This window comes from Astyanax mexicanus, chromosome 1 (genome assembly GCF_023375975.1).
Source record: "Astyanax mexicanus isolate ESR-SI-001 chromosome 1, AstMex3_surface, whole genome shotgun sequence".
In the NCBI taxonomy this organism is placed as follows: domain Eukaryota; kingdom Metazoa; phylum Chordata; class Actinopteri; order Characiformes; family Acestrorhamphidae; genus Astyanax; species Astyanax mexicanus.
The window spans coordinates 34,598,015-34,625,469 of record NC_064408.1 but is presented as its reverse complement, the minus strand read 5'-3'; the positions used below and the strand labels follow the sequence as shown (position 1 = coordinate 34,625,469).

Genomic DNA, 27,455 nt, shown 5'->3' with positions numbered 1-27,455 from the left:
TCATTATTTTAAGTTGCTTTGAACAAAAGTGTCTGCCAAATGTAATGAAATGCATAGCAATTTCATCAACACAATCATCTCCACCATCACCATATTAGTTAATTTTAGAATCAAGTTTCTAACCTTTCCAGTAGTGGATGAAATTATTATTCACATCAATGTGAATTACACATTAGCTACTAGCTATGTGGGCAGTGATGATAAGGTTTAAAATGAATGCATGCAGTTTTATACATAGAGTGTAAATGAGCCTTAATGGAACTTCCATCTCTTACAATAGGAAACAAGAACACTGTCTAGTTGATGCAAAGCACTAAACTCTAGTTCAACACTTATACTGCCCCCATTGAAGAATGTTTTGCTAAATTAAGCAAAATATCAAAGTGCCATATTGAACAGAGAGCCTAAATATTTTTAGGACAAGAGTAAATAGTTTTCCTTCTTTATTAAAAAAAAAAAAAAAACACAGAAATTGTATAGAAAAAGTAGACACTGGCATAACTTTATTACATCTAATCACCTCTTCATGATCACCACCACCACTTGAACTGGCCCTGAACTACTTTGATCCATCACATTTGAGAGGGTCATGGGGAAAATAGAAGAGGGGGTTTAGGTGGAGAAAAAGGGGGGAAAACAGATTAGGGATGGATCTTTGGACAGTGAATCAAAAAAAGAAAAAACAGAGGGAAAAGTATCTGATCACACCTTTACACTGATTGAGGCAAATGGCATTTTAAACAAGTAATAAACAAAGTAATATCACAAGATATTTTAATATTGCCATTACAGAGGTACAAAGGTTTATTTCACCCCCTAATAACAGAGTCTCTGATTTATTTGGATGTAGTCATGCTTCATATTTCAATGTAAATGTGGCGGAAGTACAAAAATGCTGATCTTTTTCATGACCTTCGTAGCATCATAAAGTAGCTAACACCACACTATTTGAAAAGAACAGCATTTGCTAGAACTGAATATTGATGCAACTTCACACTGATCAGATGGAACAAAACAGAATGCAAGAGCTAAACTAAATGAATCACTTGACCAAAATTTAATTCCCATGATTAAGTTCCCATAAACCTCTAAAGCAAGAAATTCCTGGTTTAAGCAATTTTTGAAAACCATCCCCATCAGACACTTGGGTAAATAAAAAATGTTTAAAATTTGAATCCTATAATAAAAATTTAATTAGAGTGCATATTTTTTCCCCACATTATCTCTTAAACTGCATGAAAATATAGCTAGTGCTAAACTGTCTCATTTATTTAACACCACCTGCTACTCAAACTCTAGCATAAAACAGTTTTGCCTCTTCTAACTTGGAAAACTCTTGCTGGTTTGTAAATTTTGTTGAGATTGTGACAGCGTTAGCATCTCTGTAGCATGTACAGAATAACATTAGCTAGCTAGCACCTCACAATTCAGGCCTTCTATGGTACAAAAAATAAATAAATACAAGTACACTGGACAAATGTGTCTGCTTTAGAATATTTATGTTTAACTCCGGGAGCAACAGTGATGAGTTGCTTTACTACAAAATCAGCTTAGACACAGAATACTTTATAACTACAGGCAAAATGTGACTCCTGTTTTCTGTGAGCTTAAAGCAGATTGATGTTAACAACCAAAGATAGCGATTAGCATTGCAACAAAATCATTCAATCAAAACTGACATAATCTTGGACATAAAACTGTTTAAATACGTAACTATTGTTTAAAGTAAGGCAAAAGGAGCTCCCCAATGTCTATTGTAACCCTCTGAAAGTCCACAATGTATTTCAAAATGGCTGTCACTACAGTCTGCTAAGCTAGCCACAGCAAAACACAGCACCTTAAAAGTTTAAATAAACTCAAATCAACAGAAAAGACCAAATTTGGTCTTGATTCCTTATGAGTGCCAATACTTTCATGATTTGGTTTTAGATAAAGATATTTATTATTATTAAACTACTCATTTAATGCTGTACTGTTAATAAAAATGGCAATTGTGTGACTGAGGTGTACAAAGATATCCACAGACAGGTCAAGGTCAAGACGGTATAAACAGTTTTATGCTACATTCAAAACCCAGATATCCTCTGAACCACTTTATTCTACACTACTTATGATTCTCCACTGCAGGTGCCAGGCTGCATAGTGCTGTACTGAAAATTGTATGGAATGAAACTAGAAAAATAACAGCAAATTGACATACAATACCTGCCTGAGCCACAACGATAATTTCTAGCTATTCTGTAGAGCAAAGAGGGTCTCCTGTCCACTAATAACAGCTTCACAAGACAATTTAAAGCTTTTTTAAACTTAAACAGACAAAATATGTCTATTTCTGAGAACTCAGTTGTGTGAGAGAGGCTCAGATAAAAGCAAAAAAGTGGAAACTGATGCAATAATCAATTTAAATAATGCAAGCTACAGTTAGTCTGTAAATAAAGCTTCAACCAATAAGAATCAGTGTAAAAAAACAAAGATCCAAAATATTAATTATGAGTCAAAAATTGGCACCACACCACATTTTCAAAAATGTATTTTTTTTTATCCTTTGCAAATAAAAAAAGAAAAGCCAAAACTTATTTCTACCAAATCAGCTGCCACTTTTTTTTATAACATGTGCAAACATTTACTGGATCCATCTGATTTCTTCTTCATACTGAGAGCTAAGAATGAAACTACAAAGTGTATTATACAACGGTGGAAAAATATAAATATACTCATTGTAAAAACAGTCTGCAGTGTGAGTGTGTCCAGAGCCACTGTGTATCTGTACAGGCACGGCCAGACATGGAAGGGCAAAGATTCATGAATTGGAAGTAGTTAATGCATCTTGGAAGATTTGATAGAAACAGAAAGAAAGAGAGAGAGAGAAAGAAAGAAAGAGACCGAAAGAAAAAAAGAAAGAAAAAGACAGTCTTTTATACACATGAAACACTAACAGAGGTAACAATTTGATTCAGAAGATGGACTTCCTATTAGTTGATCAATATGCATTATTAGAACATTTTTTTTGTGGTTAACAGAAAATGATGACTGACAAATATACTTTGAGAAAAGAGGGAGAGTGAAAAGTGAGAGAAAGAGAGAAACAGCACCATTGTTCTGCTTGCAGTGCAGTGAATATATTCAAGTTGGAAACAGCACCATGCCGGCAAACCAAAGGGGAAGAAGAGAAAAGATGAATAGAAGGGAAAAAAAAAAAAGATTTCTAGATGCTCTGGACCAGAATAAGGCTGTTTCAGTCGATGGCCGAGATGATGTTCTTTTCGTGGAATCCAGAGCTAGACGAGAGGGGGCAGCACCATGATCCAGAGTCGTAAACAAAGTCTCCTTGATGACTAAGTAAAACAAAAAAAAATCAAAAACAACATTTACCTGTACAAAAACATGACAAAAGCTACTAATATTCAAACAGATACACAAAAGAACAAATCCCTGCAGTATTGCTGTAGTGAGTCAGTCTGAGGTTGGTTAAAAAGTCAAAAAAAGTCAACAAAAGGTCAGTGTGTCCAGCCCATTAGGTGGCTGACCCTGGCTCTTTCGGTCATCCGGCGGACTCTTCCAGAACGGGACATGCCCAGGTTCAGTGGGTCAGTTGTTGGCCCCTCCTCCTCGGAATCATCATTGTACACTACGGTCCGTCGCCCTTGGTTGCGGGTGTTTACCCGCCCCGATTTTGCCGTCCTCTGATTCGTCTTCCCACCTCTAGTGGAAACCTGCTCTGACTGTGCCGATGCCATCCCTTCTTCATCCTCATCCTCCTCATCCTCCTCCTCCTCCTCCTCTTCCTCCTCCTGTTCATGTTCTTCTTCCTCTTCAGGTTCTTCCTCCTCCTCAGGCTCCTCCTCTTCCTCATCACCATCTTCTTTGTTGTCGTCATCCACCTCCTCCTCTTCCTCCTCCTCCTCTTCGGTCTGTACCAATTCTTGTACCAGTTCCCTGCAAACCCGTTTAAGACTTTTTGCTGTTTCCTCTTCTGCAGCTCTCCTTTTTCGTTTAGCGATAGCCGCAATGCTAGAGGCCACCGTAGATGTCATTTTCCCTTTCCGGCTGAGGGCCAGCCTCGGCGCTTTGCTGTAATCGTGGTCGCCACCATCAGGAAAGCCCACTTCAGCATCGCTTGCCTCACTCTCAGAGGAAGACGATGATGAAGGTGAAGAAGAGGAGGAAGATGAAGATGAAGAAGATGACGACGAAGAGTCAGAGTTTTCTGAGTCCGAAGCTTCTTGCTGTCCCAGCGAGGTGGATCGTCTGCGCTTTGTCCGGCCGCCATTAATAAGTGGCCCGTTGCACTGAGCATCTGCACACACACCCACACACGTCTTAACAGTTAACAGTTAAATCTTAGAGGACTGCTTACACATTGTTTGTCTAGATTTTTGGTGTTAAAATGACCCAAACAGCAATAATTGCAAATAAACAAATCACTCAGTTTTATCTAATCAATTTTTCATTAAACGGGAAATCCGGTGTAAAAATGACTTGGGGTGCATTCAGATTTTTTTCTGAGGGCTAATACCACCAATAATGTGTGGAGCTACTTTGAGCTTGTTAATGGTGTAAAACTAATGAGTTCTATGCATGGGCAGTGCTATGCTCCTATCGCTAGCGTTGGAAGCAGGGAAATCACTAAAAAGCGCAGGGCAGTGGGCCCTAGCAGACACAATACTGTTTCTGCACTTTATAATATTGCTCTATAGGGTGCTCCAGATTTGCAGTAGAATATTGATTAGGACCCACTATCAGCACAAAGTCTTCCCGGTCATCTCTCTGTGCTGTTGTGTTTGTGTGTACCTGTTTTTCTGGGTGTAGTTCTACTACGTGTGACTCTTTTAGCTCCTGGTGGCACTGAAGGTAATGAAGTCATTGCTGATGATAGTGATGATGATGACGACGATGATGACGAAGATGGTTGGCTGTCTTCATCGACTAAAGCTGGATTCAAATCTGACGATATAGAAACCAAAAAGATTACAAACATAGAAAGGGAATTTTGCAAACTTTGACACACACAAGACTATTTTCCCCCAACATAAACGCACCACTATGAGAAGGCTGTTGTGAGCGGCTCTTGGGGGGCTGCTTGGGAGTTTTTGTTTTCTTTGCTGGCTTGTGCTTCCCTTTGGGGCTGTAGAAACACACAGACATAAGATTATTTTATAATTGTCATTCATTACCATTTTTAAGGAAAACGTTGAATTTCACTTCAGTGTTTACTATTTTCTCTCTTAATTTTTTTTATTAGTTTAACTGTTCTTTAAAATAAATATCATGAATCGCCATATTACTTATATAAGAATAAAATCTAAAAAATACATTTCCATTTAATGAAATCTCAGTCAGTTACTACAAAAAACAGGGATGTAATTCAGTATGTGAGGTATAATGTAAACAAAAGAGTGTGAGCGTGGGTATGAAGATTCGTTACCTATCTGGAGAGTCCTGCATTTTCTTGCTGCAGCTGAGTCTCTGCTGGCATCTTCTCTGGTTCTGAACGGCTGATTTGTAATCAGAGATGATGGCGATGATCTGGTTCTCGAAGGAAGCTGACAGACTGAGTGTCATACTATAGATCTGGGGGAAAAAGAACAACAGACAACTATTTTTTTTACATAGAAATGGGTAACTGGGTTTTTGGGTGTCTGCATAGATCGACAGATTATTTTTTTCTTTAACAGGGTTAACATCATTCATTGCATTTAATTTTATTCCTGTGATATCAGCTTTTTATGTGACACTGATGTGTTACAAAAATTTAACGTCTTGTAACCTCTCTTTATCCTTTAGAATTGTTTTCTTTTTGTTCTCCAATTTACACTACTCACTTTAGTAACAAAAACGTTTATTAGCCAATTCTTAAGACACTCACAATAGGTCCTGTTCTTTGGAGTGATCAGGATGTTAAGGAACAATTAAAAAAAATCGTGACTTATGAAAAAATGAGAACAATATATCAGTACACTCAAGAATAAACAATGGCACAAACATTTAGCTGATCCTGAGAGCTGGTCAGATGCATATTTTGCAAATTGCTCACAGCTCTGTTAAAGCTCACAAGATGCTGAAATTCATCATTCAACCAATAGATACAAAAAAACAGCCCTAAGCCAAGGCTACAGAACCCTTCAGGGTTAAAATAGTATCCCAATTGATGTTGCTGAATTTGAGTCAAAAATCAAATTTTTGTAGAATTTGTTAAATTAACATGGCTCTTTAAGGATCTAAAGTGAAGTCTTGAAGACTAGATTGAGCCAATGTTAAAACTAGCAGGAGAAACGCCCTTAAGAGTGAGTTGAGAAATCAGAATCAGAAAAAAAAACTCCAAAAGGGAAACCCATCCCCCCTCTGTTTGACACCAGACAACACAACAAACACCTACTTGTTTAAATAACTTTTTTGCTGGCAGTAAGACTGACGTGAATGTAAAAAATGTTATTATTGACAATTTAAAACAAAGTTTGTAGCATTTTTGGCTTAAAATAGCAGCTTCAAAACCACAATGCTCCACTGACTGTAAAAGGCAGAATAGTGTCCAACTCCAAGCCAAAATACTGCAATGGAGAACGAGCAGTACACTTGAAAGGACAAAGTTATATTTGCTGTAAAATCTTGCAGTAAAATCTTGGAATCTTACTACATCAATGCTTCTTTCACTTTCTAAAGCATGTAATTAGATGTAGGTCAAAGCAAGAATTACACTCTCACTATAGGGGGAGCCAACACGCAAGACATACCAATTCTCACATAATGCTGATTTAAAAAGAAGAGGTGAATAATGAACATACCTGGGACTTCTTGTTCGGGGTATAGGCTCTGGAGTTGCTGAAGATTAATCTGACATCTTTAGCAAACTCCATGGGGTTCTCATAATTCCCAGCCATCAGAGTTTCTGAGACTGTGCCCAGGTCCATTGGAGTGTCAATGATGTCTCTGTAGTCCTGGAGACGGAGAGAATCACAAAATAATTGTTTTTAAATCTTACATTACAGACTGCATTGAAAAATACAAAAGCAATATTACACTGGAATCTGATAACATTTATATTCATTCATTATTATACAATTCATATATAGTTTAAATAACACATTTTGATTAAAACACTGTATACCTCAGCAGCAACAAATGAAATACTGATAAAGTTACCGGATATGCAAAGAGATCAACAGGTTGCCGGAAGGGTTCAGAGTCTGGACTGGCGATCATTTTCCTCATCAGCTCCTTACACTTCACTAACCATGCCTGCACGTCCAGAACCACACCACGCTTCTGAAAAAATTTAAGTAGACACAAGATCAACTAATCAGCCTAACTCATTGACATGCTTATGAGGACACTGACGATGACCCTCATTTATAATGTAGCTGAGCAGATACACAACATTTTGGACTGAGAAATACAAAAAAAAAAAAGGATTTTTTAAAATTATAAAGCAGGAAAGAAATAATAGTTTACAAACATAAGATGGGACAAATTCGGATAGAGCAAGAAACCTATAATACATTAATAAAAAAGTAGAAATGGGAAACAGTTAAAGAATAGCTATAAAAAATAAAGTGAAGTAACTAAGTTTCATATACAGAGTTAACAGACAATAGCTTGTTTATAAAACAAGAAAAGACAAATTGTGTTTCAGAGGTAGATCAGAGAGACTGTTAACATTAGTAGACCGAGTAAAATGCAGATTTCAAAACTTTAAATTCACCTTCTGACCAGTAGACGTGCCTGGAGTGTCCGAGTCAACGTCTACTTCCTCCTAAAATAAAGATACACTTAGTGTCTCCACAAATACACACCCGAACAACATAGATTCTGTCATCAACATCAATTTGTGCACCCATTTAATCAAATCAACTGAAATCAATCCAGCTGTTTTCATTAGGACACTATTTGTATGTTCTCTCAAAGCATACAGTCCTGCAACACACACTCTTACCTCTTCTTCAGCAGCACTGCTGAGCTCCGTCTTGATTTTATTGTACACATCCAAGATGTCATTACAGCTTTGATCTCTGCATAAATGAAATTCAATAAATAAGTTTGAGCATATTACACCTGCCTATTAAATGTTACTAGAAATGCATTCGTAATATTTATGAATAAAACATCATTCAGGATATTAATGTTATTAGAACTTCATTTAGCATATTAAAAGCTATTATACTCTAAGGCTACGTTCACATTACAAGCCACATTGCTCAAATCCGATTTTTTGCTCAGATTGGATTTGATTATCTTGGGCTGTATCTATGTGTAAATTCTGTCCCTGAAACACCTCACATGCGCACATTGATAAGTGTATAAACGACATCATCTTCACTAACAAAAAAACGTCATATTTGATGATAGCTGTATAAAGGTAAAATGGATGAGTTAGCAGCTCATGTGGAGCATTTTTTGCTTGAGTGGAGTGCAAACAGAAAATATGCTCAGGTTGAGGAGAAGAAAAAAAGGCCAGGCGGTTTGCTTTTGCTGTTTTTGCAGCTAGAGCTGCACAGTTGCACCAAGAGATGTGTGGGTACGAGAGAAAAGCATGTAGCGCGTGCATAAAAACAAAAAGGCGCATGAATTATGATTTGACTGTTTTCATGTCTTTTTGTTTTTTGACCACATTCATGTCGCATCTGCGGTCTGGATAAGTATCAGATTTAGGACCACACATAAAAAATGTACTTAAATATGACAGGGGGAAGAAAAAAAAAAAAAAAAAAAAACAGATTTGGGACGTTCACACAGCCAAGAAAAAATCTGATCTGAGCCAAATTGAGCAAAAAATCTAATTTGAGTCACTTCAGTCTGATAATGTAAACGTAGCCAAATACTGGATAGCAATTTATTGGCATATTACTTAAAACATTGATGGCAAAAACAAACAATCTAAAAAGGTCTTACCCAATAAATCGTAGCAGGACATCAGTGAGTGCTTTGGCTGCCGTGACGATGGGGCTCTGTGGCTCGTTAAATGTTCGTGCGTTGTGCTCAATATACCTCACCTCCCACATCAGTGCAGAAATCCTCCTGCGGGTTGGATTGTTTATTTATAATTTTTTTAAATTATTATTATTTTTATTTCCATCCCTAATTTTCCTTCTTAATATAGTCACTGGCAGTTTAATATGTGCAATAACAGGACAACAATTGTCACACATCACACAGTGTGCAGTTATGTACCTGTACGCATGACTTCTTCAGATAACATTGTACCTCTAAAAGCAGTGTATGAGTGTGTGTGTACACGCTACATGGATGTACCTGTAGAAGCGTTGTACAAGTCTCATTCTGATGGTGCTGAGGTCAGTAGGATAGGCCACCACAGTGCAGTACAGGGGGTAGTCTCTCAAATCCACAGGACAAGAGAACGCCTTCGCAATGTCTTTTCACACAGACACATAGTCACAACAGACACAGTTAATATGCAGGTTCATGAAAATCTTGCTGTTCGCATCCTTTTACATGCTGGTAGGTTCTTTGTCATTGTATGTTATATATGTTGGCACTTATTACAGTCTATATGTGTAAAAATGTACGTGCATGTTATACCTAGTGTGAACAGCTGGTCTATAGCTGCGATGACTCTCTCGCATTCTTCATCACGTGTTTGCGTGCCCCACTCTCCGTCCTGTGGCTGATACAGCAGTGCCTGAAGCTCCTCCTCCGTTACTGGGACACTGTCTCCAATCTCATCAGGGAGAGGAGCTGAGAATCGCCAATCAGAACAATAAAAGCAGATCAGCAGCAAATTATAGGAAACAGTCAACAAACTTGAACTCCTTATTTTTCTTTTACTTCACAACATACACCAGCACTCACCTTCATCAGGTATTGGTTCCATGTCCCATGGGCTCATTTTTTCTCTTTCTCCATTATCCCACCTGAAGGAGATCAGTGTTAAACTCAATACACACAAACAAAACCTTTAAACATACATTTCACATAAACACTGCAACCTCAAAACAAGAAATGCAATACTTAGTTTAAAAAATGCGATCCCAATCAAATGAGCTTACAGTAGAGGTCTGCACACCCACTCTATTCAGTACTATCAGCACTGAATTGCTGTTTTAATAAATACATAAGTAAATTTGAGGCAGTAAATGTAATGAATTAAATTCATATTAGGACCGCGGGGCGGGAGCGGCAGAAATGTGCATGAGGCGGGCGGGTGCAGGATTTTTGGCAGGATTGCAGCGTTTTTTGGCAGGAGCGGGCAGTAACCAGACAAAAATGCACAAGAGCGTGCAATATGGGGTTTAAAAAAAGCAGTCCCGTGCAGACCTCTAACTTACAGTATAGCATATTATTATTTAGGGATGTCCCAATCATCATTTGATTTTGAGTATCTGTCGATACAGAGTCCCAAAGACATCCAAATTGTCCCATACATTTTGTTATATTTAATTATTATAGAAACAACGGTACCAAAAACGTACCTTAAAAGCACTAAATAGCATACAAATCAATTCCAAAGACTACACATTTTTCTAAATAAACAAACTGTTTACACAATAGCAATTCTGTGATTCAACATAATTAAGATCACAATTCATTTTTAAATGTTGATAGTTCTGTATATTTGGGAGGGAGACTGTAATAATAGTGTAGTTTGGTTTAGGCCTGGCAGACTATATTTTGACTTTTCACTGTATTATAATACCTCAGTAGTTTTTATGTTACATTTTTGGATTGGATAACCAAGAGCTTTAATTGAGAAAATAAACATGTAATACAAATGATGAAGCTGTATATACACTGTGTGCATGTGTGAGTGAGAGAGAAAAAGAGGGAGAGAGTCTTAAGCATAGTGACGGTTTGTCGATAGTTTGGAGAAAAAAAGAACCGTGCGTGAAAGTAGTGGCTGCTCTATGGATTTGGATTTGGTTTGGATTAGCCTCTGTTACTGATACCGATTTTAGATACATTCGTAATGTATTTTCCATTTGATTCTGAACCTTTGAAAATAAAGTGATCGATTACGATTTCCAATCACCTTATAGGGGACATCCTTAATATTATTAGGACATGCAAATCAAAAAGCACCAGACAAGAACAATAATAATTTAAATTATTATTTTTTTATGGTTACTAATAAAACACACAAACCCACCTGACAACATAACACTGGAAAAGGCTGTCTGGGTATTCAGCCTGTAATGGTTGCTGGTTCTCCACCGACCCAAACCACCAGGCATCGTCTATAATACTCCTGAAACGCTGCCCTACAAACACAAACAAGACTTTAGCAGCTGAACAACTCCAAACAGCATAAAGTAAAAAGTTAGCAAAAGATAAATCTGAAATTAGTAATAGTCCAGACTCTCCCAGTAACAAAACTCTCTCTCACAGCTCTTACCAGGTTGCCAGTTGCGTTCTTTGGCCTCACTGTAAAACTGTTGTAGCACCAGAAAATCTATGACATCAGGCATATCATGATACCTGCATAAAAAAAGTGTGAATGTTGAGTACTTGAGCATCTGCATTGCAACCTGTATGGCATATGTTTTGTAAACAAAGGAGTACTGCTCTGTAAATCTAGATCCTACATCCAAGTTCTTCCAATTTCACCCATAAGGAGCAATACGTTGCAGTCAAATCATATTTTGTTTATATTATGTATGCATGCAAGCAAGTATTAGTGTGTGAGAGAGGGCATACTTCAAGCTGAAGGACTCGCCGGTCATCTTCCCTGAGAGCGGGTCCAGGAAGGCCAGTTTGAGGCAACAGAGTGTGGGGGGACCAACCTCATACTTAATACCCACCACCTTTACACACTCCTGATCCTGTCACAGACACAGACACCATTCATGCGCACTTTAAGTAAACATGTATTTACACTACAACTGCCCTGGTTAGCGACTTTCATAACACATTACTGTCACTAAAGGGAATTACCCTGAGGTCCAGTCTGTTCCAGGGCTGTTTCTGGGGGTTGATACTGTATGATTTGGCACGACGCACTGCACGGACATATGCCTGGTGTCCCTGCCGAAAGTATATCAGCTACAAAGAAGGAGAGAGGGAAAAGGGGGAAAGAGAGAGATGGTTATTGTGTATTCATCTTTGCCATAGGAGTTTATCTATAGACGTTTTTGTCTACATAACATTTGCTTATTACATGTCAATACTAAAAGTGCATTAGAAGTAGAATCTCGCACCCACCCTGGTTTAGTTCAGATGACTCTTCAGAGTATACTACATCAATATACTACAAAATATTTTCATTATAATATATATTTAAATATTTTTTCTTTGCGTAACACCCCTGTCCACTTTACTTTGATAGTAGGCACTTAATGGGAAACTCTCAGAGGAGAAAGGCTAAAGTGACAGATTCCACCTGCTTAAAACTTAAACAAACAAACAGCTCATTGCTGTTAGTCTAGTTAAAACTGACTGTGGTTTGTTTGCACTTGGTGGAGTTTAATTGGGCAGGTGTAAAATCAGTAATTGTACTCTGGTTCAGACTAAAACCACCACAACTAGACCCGCTAGAGAAGGTGGTCTCTGCCCGTCCCAAACAAACTCTGGAGCGATCAGCTTGTGATAAGTGTGAGATCCAGTCTTGATCCGACTCAGCTATCAAATATACTCCTCATACTGAAGCGAAACATCTGTTTAGATACAGAAATAAGCTGATTTATTAGCGTTTGTTCATGACTGTAGTAATGTCAGACTTTACACTTTACACTGATACAAATATACGTGCTGGTCTGGAACACACAACCTTCTTGCTATATTTAATTTCTTTCTCCAGTGCCACACAGTTCTGACCAATTAGAGGAGACAGCGTGCTTGCTAGGGATGCAACGATTCTCTGTATTTTATCAAATCGTTTGGTTCGGCCTGTTCGGTTCGATACACCCAAAATGGACCGCGGTATTTCAGTGCGCGCAATAACAGAGCGAATGAACGGTCTGCCACAGTAATTTAAAAGGTGCTAAATGCCACTGCACATGGTCAGGGGGAGGGGCTGCTGAGCGTGTGCTGGGGGTGGGGGGTGTGCAGTAAATCTTTGCTCCAAGAGGCAACGCTGTGTTTTTTTTTACCCTGCCGGTGTGTTTCTCCCTCCCCCGCCCTGCTCCTCCATCTCCACCCCACAACCCCACCCTCACCCAGCCGCTGTTTTTCCTCTTTACAGAAAAAAGAACTTTAATTTGAGTTTGTTAATTCCCTGTTAAGAAAATAAAAAGTTTGATTTTGTCCAGCTGTCTCTGTCTGGTTCTGGACCTTATCTGGCTCGCTGGTGACCAAAACTTTAATGTTTTTATTTGTAGTTACTGATTGGACACATTGTGTATTGGGCGATAGGCAGGACTGCTTAGGACCTGGGGGAGACTTTTTTTTTTATGTACTTCTCTCAGTGTGTCTCTCCACAACCATGCAACAACCAATCAGAATTTTTTGTGAATTGTTACGTTAAATGTATTAAATACTTTCTTCAGTTGTAATAAATCATTGTGTTAACTTTAATAAATAATTCCCTTTGTTTCAATAAAAGGTTCTGTTAATTAAAAAAATGTTCCCTTAGTTGTCATAAATCGTTTTGTTAATTTATAAATAATTTCCTCAGTTTAATATATAGTTTTCTATTAAATAAGGTAATTCTGTAAGGATAGTACTATAGTGGGGTAGCCGCTGGTGAAGTGGAGTATTTTACCTCAGATCAGCTCAGTTCAGTTCTGTTCTTTCCGTTTTGCTGGCGGAGTAAATCTTCATTAGGAACCGAAAATTAGAGCAGCGATTTCAGGCCAGACATATGAGAATCTGTTTCTGATTGGTAGTCGCCGCCGCGCGGCGCTGCTCATTTGCATAAAGTTAAGTTCTGGTCAACTCTCTCGCGTCGCTCAAACCGCCCGCTTCGCATCGTGTCGCTGCCTGTCGCCCAGTGTCGCTCGCTCTCATTGAAAATGAATGACTTCCGGCTGCTTTGTCGCTCGCGTCGCGTTCGGTGTGGACGCACGGTAAGAATAAGTGTACCTTTTTATTAGAGATATTGGGATTTTAATTAATTTGTGCCTTTTTTCTATTTAATATTGGCTCTGCAAGTGTGAGTAGGAGCACCTTGTTGATTTGAAATAGAAAGGGCTAAAAATGCACTGCATGTTGAGCCATAATAATAATATTGATATATCGAAACCGAACCGAAACCGAACCGATACCATGGCCTAAGAACCGTCATGCGAACCGAGCCATGGCCACACTGTACCGTTCCATCCCTAGAGCTTGCGTGGTTTATTGGTGCATATAGGTTTGTGCCTTTGCAAAAACAAACTGAAATGAGGCAGAAAACGCTCCAAATGAACAAACTCATGATCTAAACAAGAGAAACAAGCCACAGGTGTGAAAATGCCGACAGGGTAAGAAGACAAAATTGTTTGATGTAATTCTCTACCAAACTCCTTTTTTTAATGCAAAGGTGGAAATCTGGCACAGGGCTGCTTGTCCTTACCTCGTCCCCCATCTGAGGTAGGAAAGGAGATCGCCTGGGTATCGTCTCCATGATCCAGGACGGGGGATGCCACTCTTCAAGCTGACCGGCAGGAACGTTCTACAGACACACACAGATACCCAAATTAGACATTTGGATCATTATCTATAATTTTAATTAATCAATAGGTGGATGAAAACAAGGATGAGTAAACTGACAAGATGGACTGATGATGGAAAAAAAAAACTTTGCACAAATGAACAGAAGAATGAACAGAAATAACTCACTTTTTGTTTTGTTTGTTTGGGTTTCTTCTTTTTCTCCTCTTCCTGCTCTTTCTTTTTCCTACTTCGTTCTTCTCCCTCTCCCTGCCCCTCCCCTTCATCCTCCGAGCTGCTGCTTTGGGCAACACGAGCCGGCCTTCTGGTCGTCCGCTTGGGAGGCTGAAGGTTGATCCCTGCGTCTGCTGTCCAATCGGAATACTCGCTGGACGAATCACTGAAAACACAAAGAAATTGTGTTTATTTATGTTGTGAAAATTTGTGTGTATCAATTTGTGGATAGAATAATAAAATATATGACATGGTGAAAAAGGCACAGAAACTGATGTCGGGAAGTGGGCTGACCTAGAACTGGTGGCGTTCTCCCACTGAGCCTCGCTTTCAGATGAGCGGTCACTGTTCTCTGCCTGCTCTTCCTCCTGCTATGCAAATACACAAAAACACAGAAAAACTAATAAATAAACATGTTTTTACAGACACAACAGATGATGCTGTAACCTTTGCAGTATACTAGGTCTGAAAAAGATGACAATAATTACTGGAATTAATCTTCTTTCTATAAATTTGGTATATTAGAGTTTTTTTTTTAAACAAAATGATTATTGTACTCTCTTTCAGTCTGGTACTGGCAGAAAGGCCTGAATTAATAAAACTAGTACAAGGATTTTAAATTTACTTAGAAATATATTATTTCTGTATGTTCTACAAGCCCAAAATGCATATTCAGAGAACTGATGAGCATTGATAAATTAGTAGGATTATTGTCTACAATAAACAGCATGAAGAAAAATAGCGAGAACACTTCTGGTGCAGCCAGCTCCACTGTTCAGCATAAATATAAAAAGTGCATGAGGACCTGATTGTTTTAACTAACTGCCTAAAAGCAGCCCAAACTGTCTCACTACCCACAGCTATTTCTGAATAAGAGTTATGTATCAATTCCAGGTGCATCTTATACCTCAGCCTCACTCTCTGATTCCCCAAGGCTGTCTTCTCCTGAGCGAGAGCGTGCGTGAGAGCTCCTCCTCCTCTCGCGGGCGGACCGTGTGTGATACGAGTGTCTCTTTTGCTGCTGTTTTCTCAGTGGTCTCCGCAGAGAACGAACAGAGACGCCTACCGGCTCAGTCTATGACCACAGAAAGAGTGAAAAACAAAATTACAGAGAGCAACAAGAAAATACATGAACACGCAAGCACACATACACAAATTATTTTTTTTCCCCCACTGATGAAATTCCCAGACCGGGATTTGAACCAACAAACTCTTTATCATAGAGGCAGCACCTTAGTTTGCTGGACCACTCCAATTATACATATTTATTATATATTTTATGTTAAAATATACATATATCTTACTGGAGTAGGAACAGGCTTCTTTTTCCTCTCTGTGACGTACAAAAAACGTTCCAAATCACCTTTGGCCAGTCGACTCTCCTCCATAACCCTAAAGAAAACAAACAAAAACGCTCGTCAGTACTTTTAAGTATACTGGCAATGGCAACTTTGTGGCAGTTATTTTACTTTTGCCTCATCAAAGACATACAGACAAATCTATGTTAAAACTTGCTGAATACCTGAACATCCCTGATGGGATTTCGTTAACGACCACACGACGACTCCATGCCAGCAAGTCTCTCTCTGTAGCCATCTGACTGCGGGGGGCGTTGTTGTGCATTTGACGAACCCCCTCCACCTGCCCACTCCTACGCAGGCCTACGTTTGGTGGGGACAAGGGACCACCTGCTGCTTCTCCATCTGAGGAAACACCAAGTTTAGTAACACCTACATATTAGTACAACACATCCAGTCCTTTAATAGCAACCAGGAAAGGAGTATTAGTCATTTTTAATCAAAAGCTTAAATTAGTTTTCTGTTTCTCAGGTGTTTCTAGTAGTCTGACCTGCATTTTGGTCTCCTGAGTTCATTCTCTCATCTTGCTGGTTCTGAAGTTGTCTGATCAAACTGTCCAAAGGGCTTTCTTCCTGACCCTCGTCCACTGTCTGCTGGCCAATCACCTGCTCAACAACCTCCCCTTCACCTAAAAGACACAAAATTCATTTTCATTGGTTACTTCTAACTACTTTTTGAACACTACTCTGATCTAAACCAGCAGCCATTAATAATAAAAAAAGTAGCTTTAGTGTAAATAAAAGCTTTTAAAATTTAAAACGACTTTGTTCACAACAATAAAAATGTACCAAAGCATTTGACATCAATATTAAGTTTACAGTAAGCCTGTAACTTTTTTTTATTTTATACTTTTATAGTATATTCTTGAAATTAACGTTAAAAATATTGTTTTGCCCTCCTAGTCAGACAAATCAATTAATATTTTTTACGTTAATTTCAAGAATATACTATAAAAGTATTTAGTATTTTCTATAAAAATATATTAGTATGACAAATTTAAAAAAGTAAAGTAATAAAAGCAGCCACAAAAATAAATGCAGCATATTTAGTGCATGCATATAAACTGCAAATTAAAATTTTAATTAAATACAGTAAATAAAAGAAATCGAAATAGTGCTTTCAAGAATATATTGTTATTATCACAATATGGAGATTCATCATGTAAAGCATTTTTGCTGTATTTCATTTGCCTGTACGATATGGCGCACCTCTGTGTGCACCAACCAACATTTCAAACCAACATAAATTAAAAACATTATCTCAATCAAAAATATTGTCCAGCAGTCATTCAACGTTTTATTGTTTAATTTACAATTTTCATACACAAGGCAGTCTTCATTAGCTAAATGTAAGCATGACTGTATATGGAAAATAGTGCCCGCAGGGCCATAAATAATGCCATCAGTTCTGCAATAATCATTAACCCAACTTGAATCAAATAAAATTTTGAAAGACCTGGGAGAAGGATGTGACAATTTAAAACAAACTAAATCCTTTCTAGCTAACTCAATTATCTTTTAAGGATCCACAGACATCCTAATATTAAGCATAAACAGCACATAAGTAAAACCACAAAAAGTCCACCTACTGACTGATGTTCTTAAAATGTCATAATCTTACTGTACCGTTAGCCATGTAGCCTAGCTGAGGCACCAACTGCTCCTCCTTGCAGTTCTCTCTGCCAGGAACCAGGCGCTGGAACCGTGGCGGGTGAGGGTTTCCATCCACGTCCACTAGGAAAGGTGGGGGCATGAGATGGGGGGCCTGCTGTGTCTGCTCGTCCAGAACGTAGTTATTGGAATCCCGAATCAATGGCCGGAAATCCGTATGGAAGAACATCTGGTCTGGAATCTAATAAAATACAACAGTAAAAATTAACCATCGGTTTTATATGTTTAAAGGGGGACAAGATCTGGTCGTTCATGTTCGCTCACCTTCTCATAGGGTTGGCTGCAACCAAACCCAAAGATGAGCAAATGTCCATGCGAGTCTGTGCAGGCAAAGTGCTGGCCATCAGCAGAAAACTTGCAGTCAAACACTGCACCATGGCCTTGGCCTTCAATCTGAGAATAGGAGAATAATAAACAGTTAAACAAACAAAGAGCAATATACAATATTTGTCTACATTTTAATAAATTCAAATTTTGATCATGCCATTTCTTTATCTGCCAATAATCACCACGCAATGACTACATCTACATTTCATGCTCACCATGTTGAAGTAGTTTCGTATCTTGGTGCCTTTGCTGAGGTCCCAGATGTAAATATTTCCATCATGACCAGCTGACAGCATTATCCTCCAATCAAAAGGATGAGCCTCCAGCACATACACTTCATCATCATGACCCTACAGCCAATCAAAGGCAGAGGTTAGTGAAAGGCCAGTAAAAAGCAGTGACAAACCAAAGTATGCTGACATTCATATTAAACAAAGATGGTTTCTGAAATTATGTGTCAACATTAGTAAGTGCTAGGGATTAACATTTAACTACCTTCTAAAACTCACCGTTTTTGATGTATTCTTACGTATTTGTGGTTTTACTTATTAATGTAAATGCAGTGTTACTTTCTGTTAAGTTCAGAAGATATATTACTTTTTATTTATACAGCAATATGGATTTAATCAATATAAATATATGGATGAAATAGCTAACGCTCACTGTTTTACATCACCCTCCTCTTTCTCTTATTTATTATTTACTCTCGCAACTGGTTCTTTAACAGTTTACAAAGGTCAATCTGTTCAAAGTAAAACATTTCAATAAATGCCTTCCACTTCCCCTAAAGCTTGGGCAGCTTTACAACTGAAGCTACGAAAAACACATTTATTAATTTACACACAAACACACGCACCGAGAGTATGTGCAGTAGCTGGCCATTAGTGGAGTTCCAGACTTTTAGGAGGAAGTTGGAGACAGCAGTGATGACTGTTCGGTCACTACGGTCCCAAGCCACCATTGTAACGACCAGCTTGGTTGACTTGTCCTCTCCTGATGCCGCAGTGCTTCTGCAAGACAAGGATTTTGGTTACTGACTGCTTCATTGTTGAAGATGTAGGTTAATGCTGTTCCTCCTTATGGTCATTATTGAAAAGTCAGTAAACTCAGCAGCTAACTTTACAAGAGCAGCAAGACCAGACCATGGATGGGGATGGGAGAAGAGAGACCAAAATACTTGACTGAAGGTTAAATGACCATTACAAACATATATTTTAAATTCACTGATAAAATCTGATTTTAACTTTACTAAATACTAGGTTGTAGTATCTGGCTCAGTTGTGTATAAAATATTAGATTACCCAGGCAGTTTGGTGCTCATGTCTAAAGTAATGCTCTTCCACTCCTGCTGCTGGTACTGCCAGATCCGTGCTGTACCATCACGACTACCGCTCACAAACCTCAAGCTGAACACAAATCCAGGAAATCAGATTAAAAAAAACAAAATTGGGGGAAAGAAAAAAGAAAACAGACACAAACATTCATCAGCACTATCTGGACAGGATAGGTTTCTCAAGGAGATGTCTGTGAAAAATATTCACACGTCTACTCAGTGATAAAACTCTCCACTCGTTGTTTACGTGGATCTCCAAATTGCAATTACGGTGCATGGCAGTGGATAAATAGCTATTTTATTAAACATAGAAGATGTACTTCCGGACAAGACTAAAAAAACAGCGAAGAACAGTAGGTAATTCTGCCTGTAATTGTCCTCAGAAGACATCTGAGAAAAACACATGAATGGTCGTTCCAAACTGGAATAAAATCACAGATGACCCCCATTAAAGAGAAAATTGCCCCAGCACCCCCTGAGAAACGAATCCCGTCCGGATAAGGCTATAGATGGCCTATAGATGATATATAGATTTTCCCAGACCCAGACTGAGTCTAAGCTTAGATATAATAAATAATAATAATAATATTGTCTCAAAGAATGCTTACCGGTCACTATTGTTGCAAAACTGCACTGCGTTGACTTTATCCTGAAAATAAACAAAAAAAAAAAGAGTTAATATTACCAAACCAGCAATATTTCCCTATATTTTTATAAAACTGTTTACTCCCTATATCCCTTTTCCTCTAAGTTCACTATACCCATCTCCTCCACTCCTGTGCTTACCGTGTGAGAGTCCAAATCTGACAGTTTTATAGGTACTTCACTGCCCAGGTAATAAACTCGAAGCACATGATCAGTTCCTCCAGTGGCCAGGAACATCCCACCTGAGGAGAAACGTCACACAGACTGTGTTTATATAGTGTAAAATATAAACTGTAGAATGTAGCATTGTAATTAATTTAAATGTAAACATTTACATTTAGCTAATTTAAACTCTCTTTATGTAAGTATGAAAACGAACGACTGTTTCAAACAACACAACCATAACTGTCCAAATACTTGTGTGTGTCATTTAGGTTTACATGGATGTTAAGCAACACATACACTGGATGGTAGTTTAGAAGCAATGGTTTCTGATATCTGATATGACAATAGCGGAAGAGTTTGTGGTATTGTATCTACTACATGCAACAATATAAAAACAGATGCAGTGGTGTAAATAAAAAAAAAATGCCTTAAGGTCCAGAGTATAAACCTTGTGAACACACAGTAAGACTAAAATGTTGAACAAATTGACCCTCATTGTGGTCACTTCCAAAGACATACCGAAAAAAAAAATCATTGTGTGCGTGTAGATTTAGACATTAGGCAAATATTGGTTGAATTTAAACATTACTCTGATGCTAACATTGTTTTAATAAGCATTATGTACCAGTTCTGATTCTGATATCATTGTGTGGATTTATAGTATTTTCAGGTCACTATTTCACCTGACTTTAATTGATATATATTAAATAATTGGTTGCTTTCTCTAAATGATATCAAGCCACATTTAAGTAAATTTAACATTTATTGGTTGGTGCAGGTTCACTAAAAACAACAATTTTTTGGAGTACAAGTATCTTAAAAAATCGGTTCACATGTTCAAAATATACTGACCAGTACTGAAGGAACAACAGGATATTTGAACCCCTGGACGAGAGCGCTCAGTAAACTTCACAGGCCTGTCACTGAAAACACACACACACACACCTTTGTTCAATGAGCAAAGTTAGAGGAAATACAAACTTGAGACCCCAGATTTAAACTTAACACACTTACATGAACTTCATGGTAAGGTTGTTCCACTGCCAGAAGCAGACCATACCATCGGCTCCTGTGGAAGCCAGGTAGCGCATGGTACCAGGGGCACATGGAGAAAACTAGCAAAAGGAAGAAAAGAAAGAGCATGAGAAATAAACAATAGACAAGATCAGCAAGTAAGTTTACTTAGTGTTCCTAAAATCATAAAATAATAGAATAATAGTGAAATATAAAATAAATCAACTTAAAACTTAACTCAAAACCTAACTAAAACTAAACCAATTTAACCACCTGCATTTTGATAGCCACATGTATCTCCAGTCAGTCTGAGCAACTTTAGCTTATGTGGCACACATTACTGGTGTTTCAGTTTTGTTTGTCCATTGTGTCTTGGAAAGACTGATGCATTTACAAGGCTATAACATATGGCTCAAACGTATCAGACTCCCTCCTGAAGTCTGTCTGTGTTTTTTCTTACATTTTTATTTGACTTGGCCCTTTCCCTAATACAATGCTGGTACTCAGGACATGACCATGTGTAAACAGGGCCTTACTGAACATCTAGCAAACAAGCTTAGATTCAGTCATGCCTCAAGCAGTTTTCCATGAATTATTATTCACTATAACTGTGTAACTGAGTTCTCTGTAGTCAAGCCAACAGTCTAATTATGTTTTATTTATATATATTGTTCAGTCCAATTTACCAATACTCCACACCAAATCACCCACCTGTATGGAAGTAATGGAAGCTGTGTGTCCCTGTAAGACTGTAACTGGCGCGCAGGTTCGGAGACACCACACCCGGATGACCTTATCACAGCTTGCAGATGCAATCAGTGTGTTCTCAAAATTCACTGCCAAATCTGAAATCTCTGCCGCGTGACCCCGAAGGGTCGCCAACAGCCGCCCATCATCTGTCGCCCAAATCTTTACTAGGCAGTCGTCAGAACCCTAAAGAGACAAATAAACACATACACCACTTCATACCAGAGCCGTCAAACGTCAAACACCAGAGCCGTACACACACAATCTGCAATGAGCAAACAAATGTTGCGCAGCCCTTTATTTCATCATAAACACACAGGACAACAAAAAGAGAAAGTGAGGGGTAGAAGCTGTGCTGACTAATGTTTACAGTAAAACACACGCCTTTCTCTTTACCGTAAAGATGCGTCTGCCTGTCCGGTCGAATGCTACACAGTACACTGAAGAAAGATGTCCCAGGATCCTCCTGTGCATCTTCATGTGCTGGTAGGTGCACGAAGGAAGAACGTGGCCAAACCTCCCTGCACCGGTAATCTTGCGCGCACCCATGACGGACACTGTGGAGACAAGTTTCATTAACTCACTTCTAAATATGGCTACAATGACAGTACAGAATTGGGATTAGTGAGATGATTCAAATATGTTTTTGGCGTTTCTGTAGCTATAGCACTTGATATTTGAAGGCTAATGTATCACTAAAAGACTTATTGCAAACACTATATGAAAGAGAGTTAACTATTTGGCAATTTATCTCTGTTAAAAAAAATGTGTAAATGAACTGTCACACAGGTGTGTCAGTGGGAGAGGCTTACCAACATTCGGCGATTTGCCAAAGTTGACAGGAGGTTCGGGTGGTCGTCCTCTGTGGAGGGCAGCAACTGATGATCCAGTCCATACTGTGTACGCACAACCTGTGACATAGGGAGAGGAAGGGGGACATTGTGTTACTGCTAAAACTGTCATGTTTTACAGCTGCCATAACAAAAAATTATTAAGACCTAAACACCTATTTATTCATGCAATTATCCAGTCAGTTAACCATGTGATATTGGTGCAATAGATTAAATCTTACAATAATCTACAGCAACTCCACTTTCCAATTATGATGATCAGAAAAGCATCTCAGAATTTACAACACATACAACAACAGCTGCCAGCCAAAAGCAGAGAAGTCTGAAAAACGATTCGTAAAACAGTGAATGTGTTTATATAACTCACTCTTTGCTGTACGCAGAAGTGACTGTCGTCCAGTACCCAGCAGACTGCGAACCCCAGGTACGCTGGGAGGAACGTGTTTGTCCACCAGTGGACATACCTGGTTACAGACACGCAACAGGTAATCTGCTGGAATATGCCGGTTCAGAGCAACCTGCATAAACACACAAAAACAAAGCAATCATTTATTTGTCAAGACCAATAATTATATATATATATATTATTTCCATAACTAAGTGCTGGGTTAGTTCTGGAAATAAAACTAGCTCCTTTTAAAAGTATATTTTCTGCCTTTAATATTTTGTCTACCCAAGTTTTTAACCTTAAAGCATTTCTATACGATAAGAAAAAAACATAAATGAGCTGCTCACTGATTTTATCTGATTTGGTTCAGAAATTGGTATCAATATTCAGAAATGGGACTGGGCTCTCATTTGCTAAAGGAACAAAACGACAAAAACGACAGCACTAAGAGCAAGACAGTTAACAGGAATATCTTTATACTCATATATATAGACAGAAAATTTGCTACATATAATTATATACATAAGCATGTATTAACAGCTCCAGAAAAAATAAGAGATCACTCAAAAATTATGAGTTTCTTTGATTTTACCAAACTGGAAACCTCTGGAATATAATCAGAAGGAAGATGGATGATCACAAGCCATCAAACCAAGCTGAACTGCTCAGATTTTTGCAAGAGGAGTGGCATAAAGTTATCCAAAAGCAGTGTGTAAGACTGGTGGAGGAGAACATGCCAAGAAGCATGATTTAACTGTGATTAAAACCAGGGTTATTCCACCAAGGATTGATTTCTGAGCTCTTAAAACTTAATGAATATGAACTTGTCTTCTTTGCATTATTTGAGGTTTGAAAGCTCTGCATCTTTTTTGTTCTTTTAGCCATTTCTCATTTTCTGCAAACAAAAGCTCTACATGACAATTTTATTTAGAATTTGGGAGAAATGTTGTCCGTAGTTTATAGAATTAACAACTATATTCATTTAACTCAAACATATACCTATAACAAGCAAAATCAGAGAAACTGATTCAGAAACTGACGCGGTCTCTTATTTTCCCCAGAGCTGAATATTATTTATTATAATAATATCGCGCACAAACGCTGCAGCGGGTCGTCTCGATAGCGTCTGTCTGCACGGCCCAATCACACTCGCTGCTCCAGCCTTCACTCAAACATTTAACGGGAGATGATTGGCTACGGCTTTGGATTGACACCTAAATCAGCCAATCCGGCCACGCTCTGCTCGGCCTCGCTGAGCCCCTCCCGCCCTGCCCGCACAAAGACTCGCGTTTTACACCAAATAATATAATTTATAAAAATTATCAGAAGTTTCACCAGAAATAATGAAGAGCGGCGAGCTGAAACAAGACCACCATTAAAACTACAGTCCGTCTGCAGTGTTTTACAACGCTTTTATGGTATTATTTGTAAATAAATGAGTATTTAAAGATCTGTAGTGATGAGGCTCTGACAGGCAGGTACATTAAAAGTCGGGGGTTTTACTTACCCAGTCCGAGAAGTTTCGCTCAAACTGCCTCCCGTCCCAACTCCAGCGCTGCGGGATGATCTGAGCGCGGACACGCGGCGCCACAAACACAGGAAAACACACCGAATTAAACCCTTTAATACCGGCATTTACCGGCTCAAGCCACAGCCGAGAAAGCAGCAGACAGATCTCATTAATTTAAATCTAGAATAATCATCCGCTGAATCCAGCAGGAGGATCAGAATCAGAGCTCACCTCGTTCTCCTCAAGTTCCTCCAGCAGAATCTACAGGAACACACACACACACAGAGTCAGAGCAGCAGCAGCAGGTTAGCTAAAACACAAACACACACACAACACTTAAACTCTCACACACACAGGGGTCGACCCCCGGCCGGTTTACCTGCGCCGCTTTCTTACAGGGTCCCGCCTGGAGAAACCTGACGATCAGAAAGTAGAGCTCTGTGTGGAAAACAAACACAAGAGAAGCAGCTTAGCGTTAGCATTAGCCTAGCTTTCTGAGGCTACCTAGCTATGCTAATCGCTACAAAACAGAGAAAAAGCCTGAAGAATGGAACTGAGAGAGACAGAAGAAGCAAAAGGAGAAAAAGACAGGGTAGCAGAGTCCACCCACCCGCTTCAATCTGAGAATAACCCTCCGATGCCATGGCCCACTCGGGCTCCGGGTCTCTCGGCTGCTTTAGCTAATCGGCCGCTGGTGATTTGTTCCCACCGTTCGGCCTTTTTCCTCGAAGCAGCCGAAGCGCCCGCCGCGGTGTTTTCGCGCCCTCTAGTGGCCGCTGATTGGTACTGCAGGCTACTCTCACTCACCACTGTATGTTATTAAAGCCCTCTAGTGGCCAATGCTCAGTACTGCAGGCCGCTCTCACTCACCACTGTATGTTATTAGAGCCCTCTAGTGGCCGTTGTTATTAAAGCCCTCTTGTGGCCGCTGCTCAGTACTGCAGGCTGCTCTCACTCACCACTGTATGTTATTAAAGCCCTCTAGTGGCCGCTGTTATTAAAGCCCTCTAGTGGCCGCTGCTCAGTACTGCAGGCTACTCTCACTCACCACTGTATGTTATTAAAGCCCTCTAGTGGCCGCTGCTCAGTACTGCAGGCTGCTCTCACTCACCAATGTGTTATTTAAGCCCTCTAGTGGCCGCTGTTATTAAAGCCCTCCAGTGGCCGCTGCTCGGTACTGCAGGCTGCTCTCACTCACCACTGTATGTTATTAAAGCCCTCTAGTGGCCGCTGTTATTAAAGCCCTCCAGTGGCCGCTGCTCGGTACTGCAGGCTGCTCTCACTCACCACTGTATGTTATTAAAGCCCTCTTGTGGCCGCTGCTCAGTACTGCAGGCTGCTCTCACTCACCACTGTATGTTATTAAAGCCCTCTAGTGGCCGCTGTTATTAAAGCCCTCTAGTGGCCAATGCTCAGTACTGCAGGCCGCTCTCACTCACCACTGTATGTTATTAAAGCCCTCTTGCGGCCGCTGCTCAGTACTGCAGGCTGCTCTCACTCACCACTGTATGTTATTAGAGCCCTCTAGTGGCCGCTGTTATTAAAGCCCTCTAGTGGCCGCTGCTCAGTACTGCAGGCTACTCTCACTCACCACTGTATGTTATTAAAGCCCTCTAGTGGCCAATGCTCAGTACTGCAGGCCGCTCTCACTCACCACTGTATGTTATTAGAGCCCTCTAGTGGCCGTTGTTATTAAAGCCCTCTAGTGGCCGCTGCTCAGTACTGCAGGCTACTCTCACTCACCACTGTATGTTATTAAAGCCCTCTAGTGGCCAATGCTCAGTACTGCAGGCCGCTCTCACTCACCACTGTATGTTATTAGAGCCCTCTAGTGGCCGTTGTTATTAAAGCCCTCTTGTGGCCGCTGCTCAGTACTGCAGGCTGCTCTCACTCACCACTGTATGTTATTAAAGCCCTCTAGTGGCCGCTGTTATTAAAGCCCTCTAGTGGCCGCTGCTCAGTACTGCAGGCTACTCTCACTCACCACTGTATGTTATTAAAGCCCTCTAGTGGCCGCTGCTCAGTACTGCAGGCTGCTCTCACTCACCAATGTGTTATTTAAGCCCTCTAGTGGCCGCTGTTATTAAAGCCCTCCAGTGGCCGCTGCTCGGTACTGCAGGCTGCTCTCACTCACCACTGTATGTTATTAAAGCCCTCTAGTGGCCGCTGCTCAGTACTGCAGGCTGCTCTCACTCACCAATGTGTTATTTAAGCCCTCTAGTGGCCGCTGTTATTAAAGCCCTCCAGTGGCCGCTGCTCGGTACTGCAGGCTGCTCTCACTCACCACTGTATGTTATTAAAGCCCTCTAGTGGCCGCTGTTATTAAAGCCCTCCAGTGGCCGCTGCTCGGTACTGCAGGCTGCTCTCACTCACCACTGTATGTTATTAAAGCCCTCTTGTGGCCGCTGCTCAGTACTGCAGGCTGCTCTCACTCACCACTGTATGTTATTAAAGCCCTCTAGTGGCCGCTGTTATTAAAGCCCTCTAGTGGCCAATGCTCAGTACTGCAGGCCGCTCTCACTCACCACTGTATGTTATTAAAGCCCTCTTGCGGCCGCTGCTCAGTACTGCAGGCTGCTCTCACTCACCACTGTATGTTATTAGAGCCCTCTAGTGGCCGCTGTTATTAAAGCCCTCTAGTGGCCGCTGCTCAGTACTGCAGGCTACTCTCACTCACCACTGTATGTTATTAAAGC

General features: G+C 39.7%; 1 protein-coding gene across 2 annotated transcripts; it reads right to left on the bottom strand.

Moving 5' to 3' along the window:
- Positions 1–430: 430 nt before the first annotated feature.
- On the bottom strand, positions 431–25,501 carry brwd3 (bromodomain and WD repeat domain containing 3). 2 transcript variants are annotated; one of them, XM_022680876.2, is made up of 40 exons: positions 25,370–25,501; positions 25,139–25,197; positions 24,991–25,020; positions 24,757–24,816; positions 23,229–23,379; positions 22,823–22,921; positions 22,407–22,567; positions 21,975–22,196; positions 21,264–21,364; positions 21,102–21,172; positions 20,226–20,326; positions 20,048–20,088; positions 19,408–19,512; positions 18,963–19,116; positions 18,322–18,456; positions 18,044–18,172; positions 17,735–17,960; positions 16,600–16,737; positions 16,274–16,454; positions 16,056–16,143; positions 15,659–15,826; positions 15,046–15,122; positions 14,707–14,917; positions 14,441–14,539; positions 11,884–11,991; positions 11,647–11,771; positions 11,345–11,427; positions 11,099–11,210; positions 9,805–9,866; positions 9,535–9,690; positions 9,247–9,367; positions 8,887–9,012; positions 7,931–8,006; positions 7,700–7,750; positions 7,141–7,263; positions 6,783–6,935; positions 5,426–5,571; positions 5,040–5,125; positions 4,792–4,944; positions 431–4,297 (listed from the first exon to the last, which is right to left on the bottom strand). In XM_022680876.2, the coding sequence occupies exons 1-40, from the start codon at positions 25,401–25,403 to the stop codon at positions 3,498–3,500; spliced, it is 5,322 nt and encodes a 1,773-aa protein (XP_022536597.2). In that variant the 5' UTR covers positions 25,404–25,501; the 3' UTR covers positions 431–3,497. The 2 variants fall into 2 exon arrangements, with proteins under 2 accessions (XP_022536597.2, XP_049332445.1); XM_049476488.1 differs by having other exon boundaries at positions 15,046–15,119.
- Positions 25,502–27,455: the final 1,954 nt, after the last annotated feature.

What these genes read in the sequence shown, in the direction of transcription:
- brwd3 (XM_022680876.2), bottom strand. Translation starts at nt 25,403, where the DNA reads ATGGCATCGGAGGGTTATTCTCAGATTGAAGCGG. An exon ending in AGACCAGCTGTTCACACTAG is followed by an intron (nt 9,368 to 9,534) that starts GTATAACATGCA and finishes CTGTGTGAAAAG; the next exon opens with ACATTGCGAAGGCGTTCTCT. An exon ending in ATGCAGGACTCTCCAGATAG is followed by an intron (nt 5,126 to 5,425) that starts GTAACGAATCTT and finishes GTGTTTCTACAG; the next exon opens with CCCCAAAGGGAAGCACAAGC.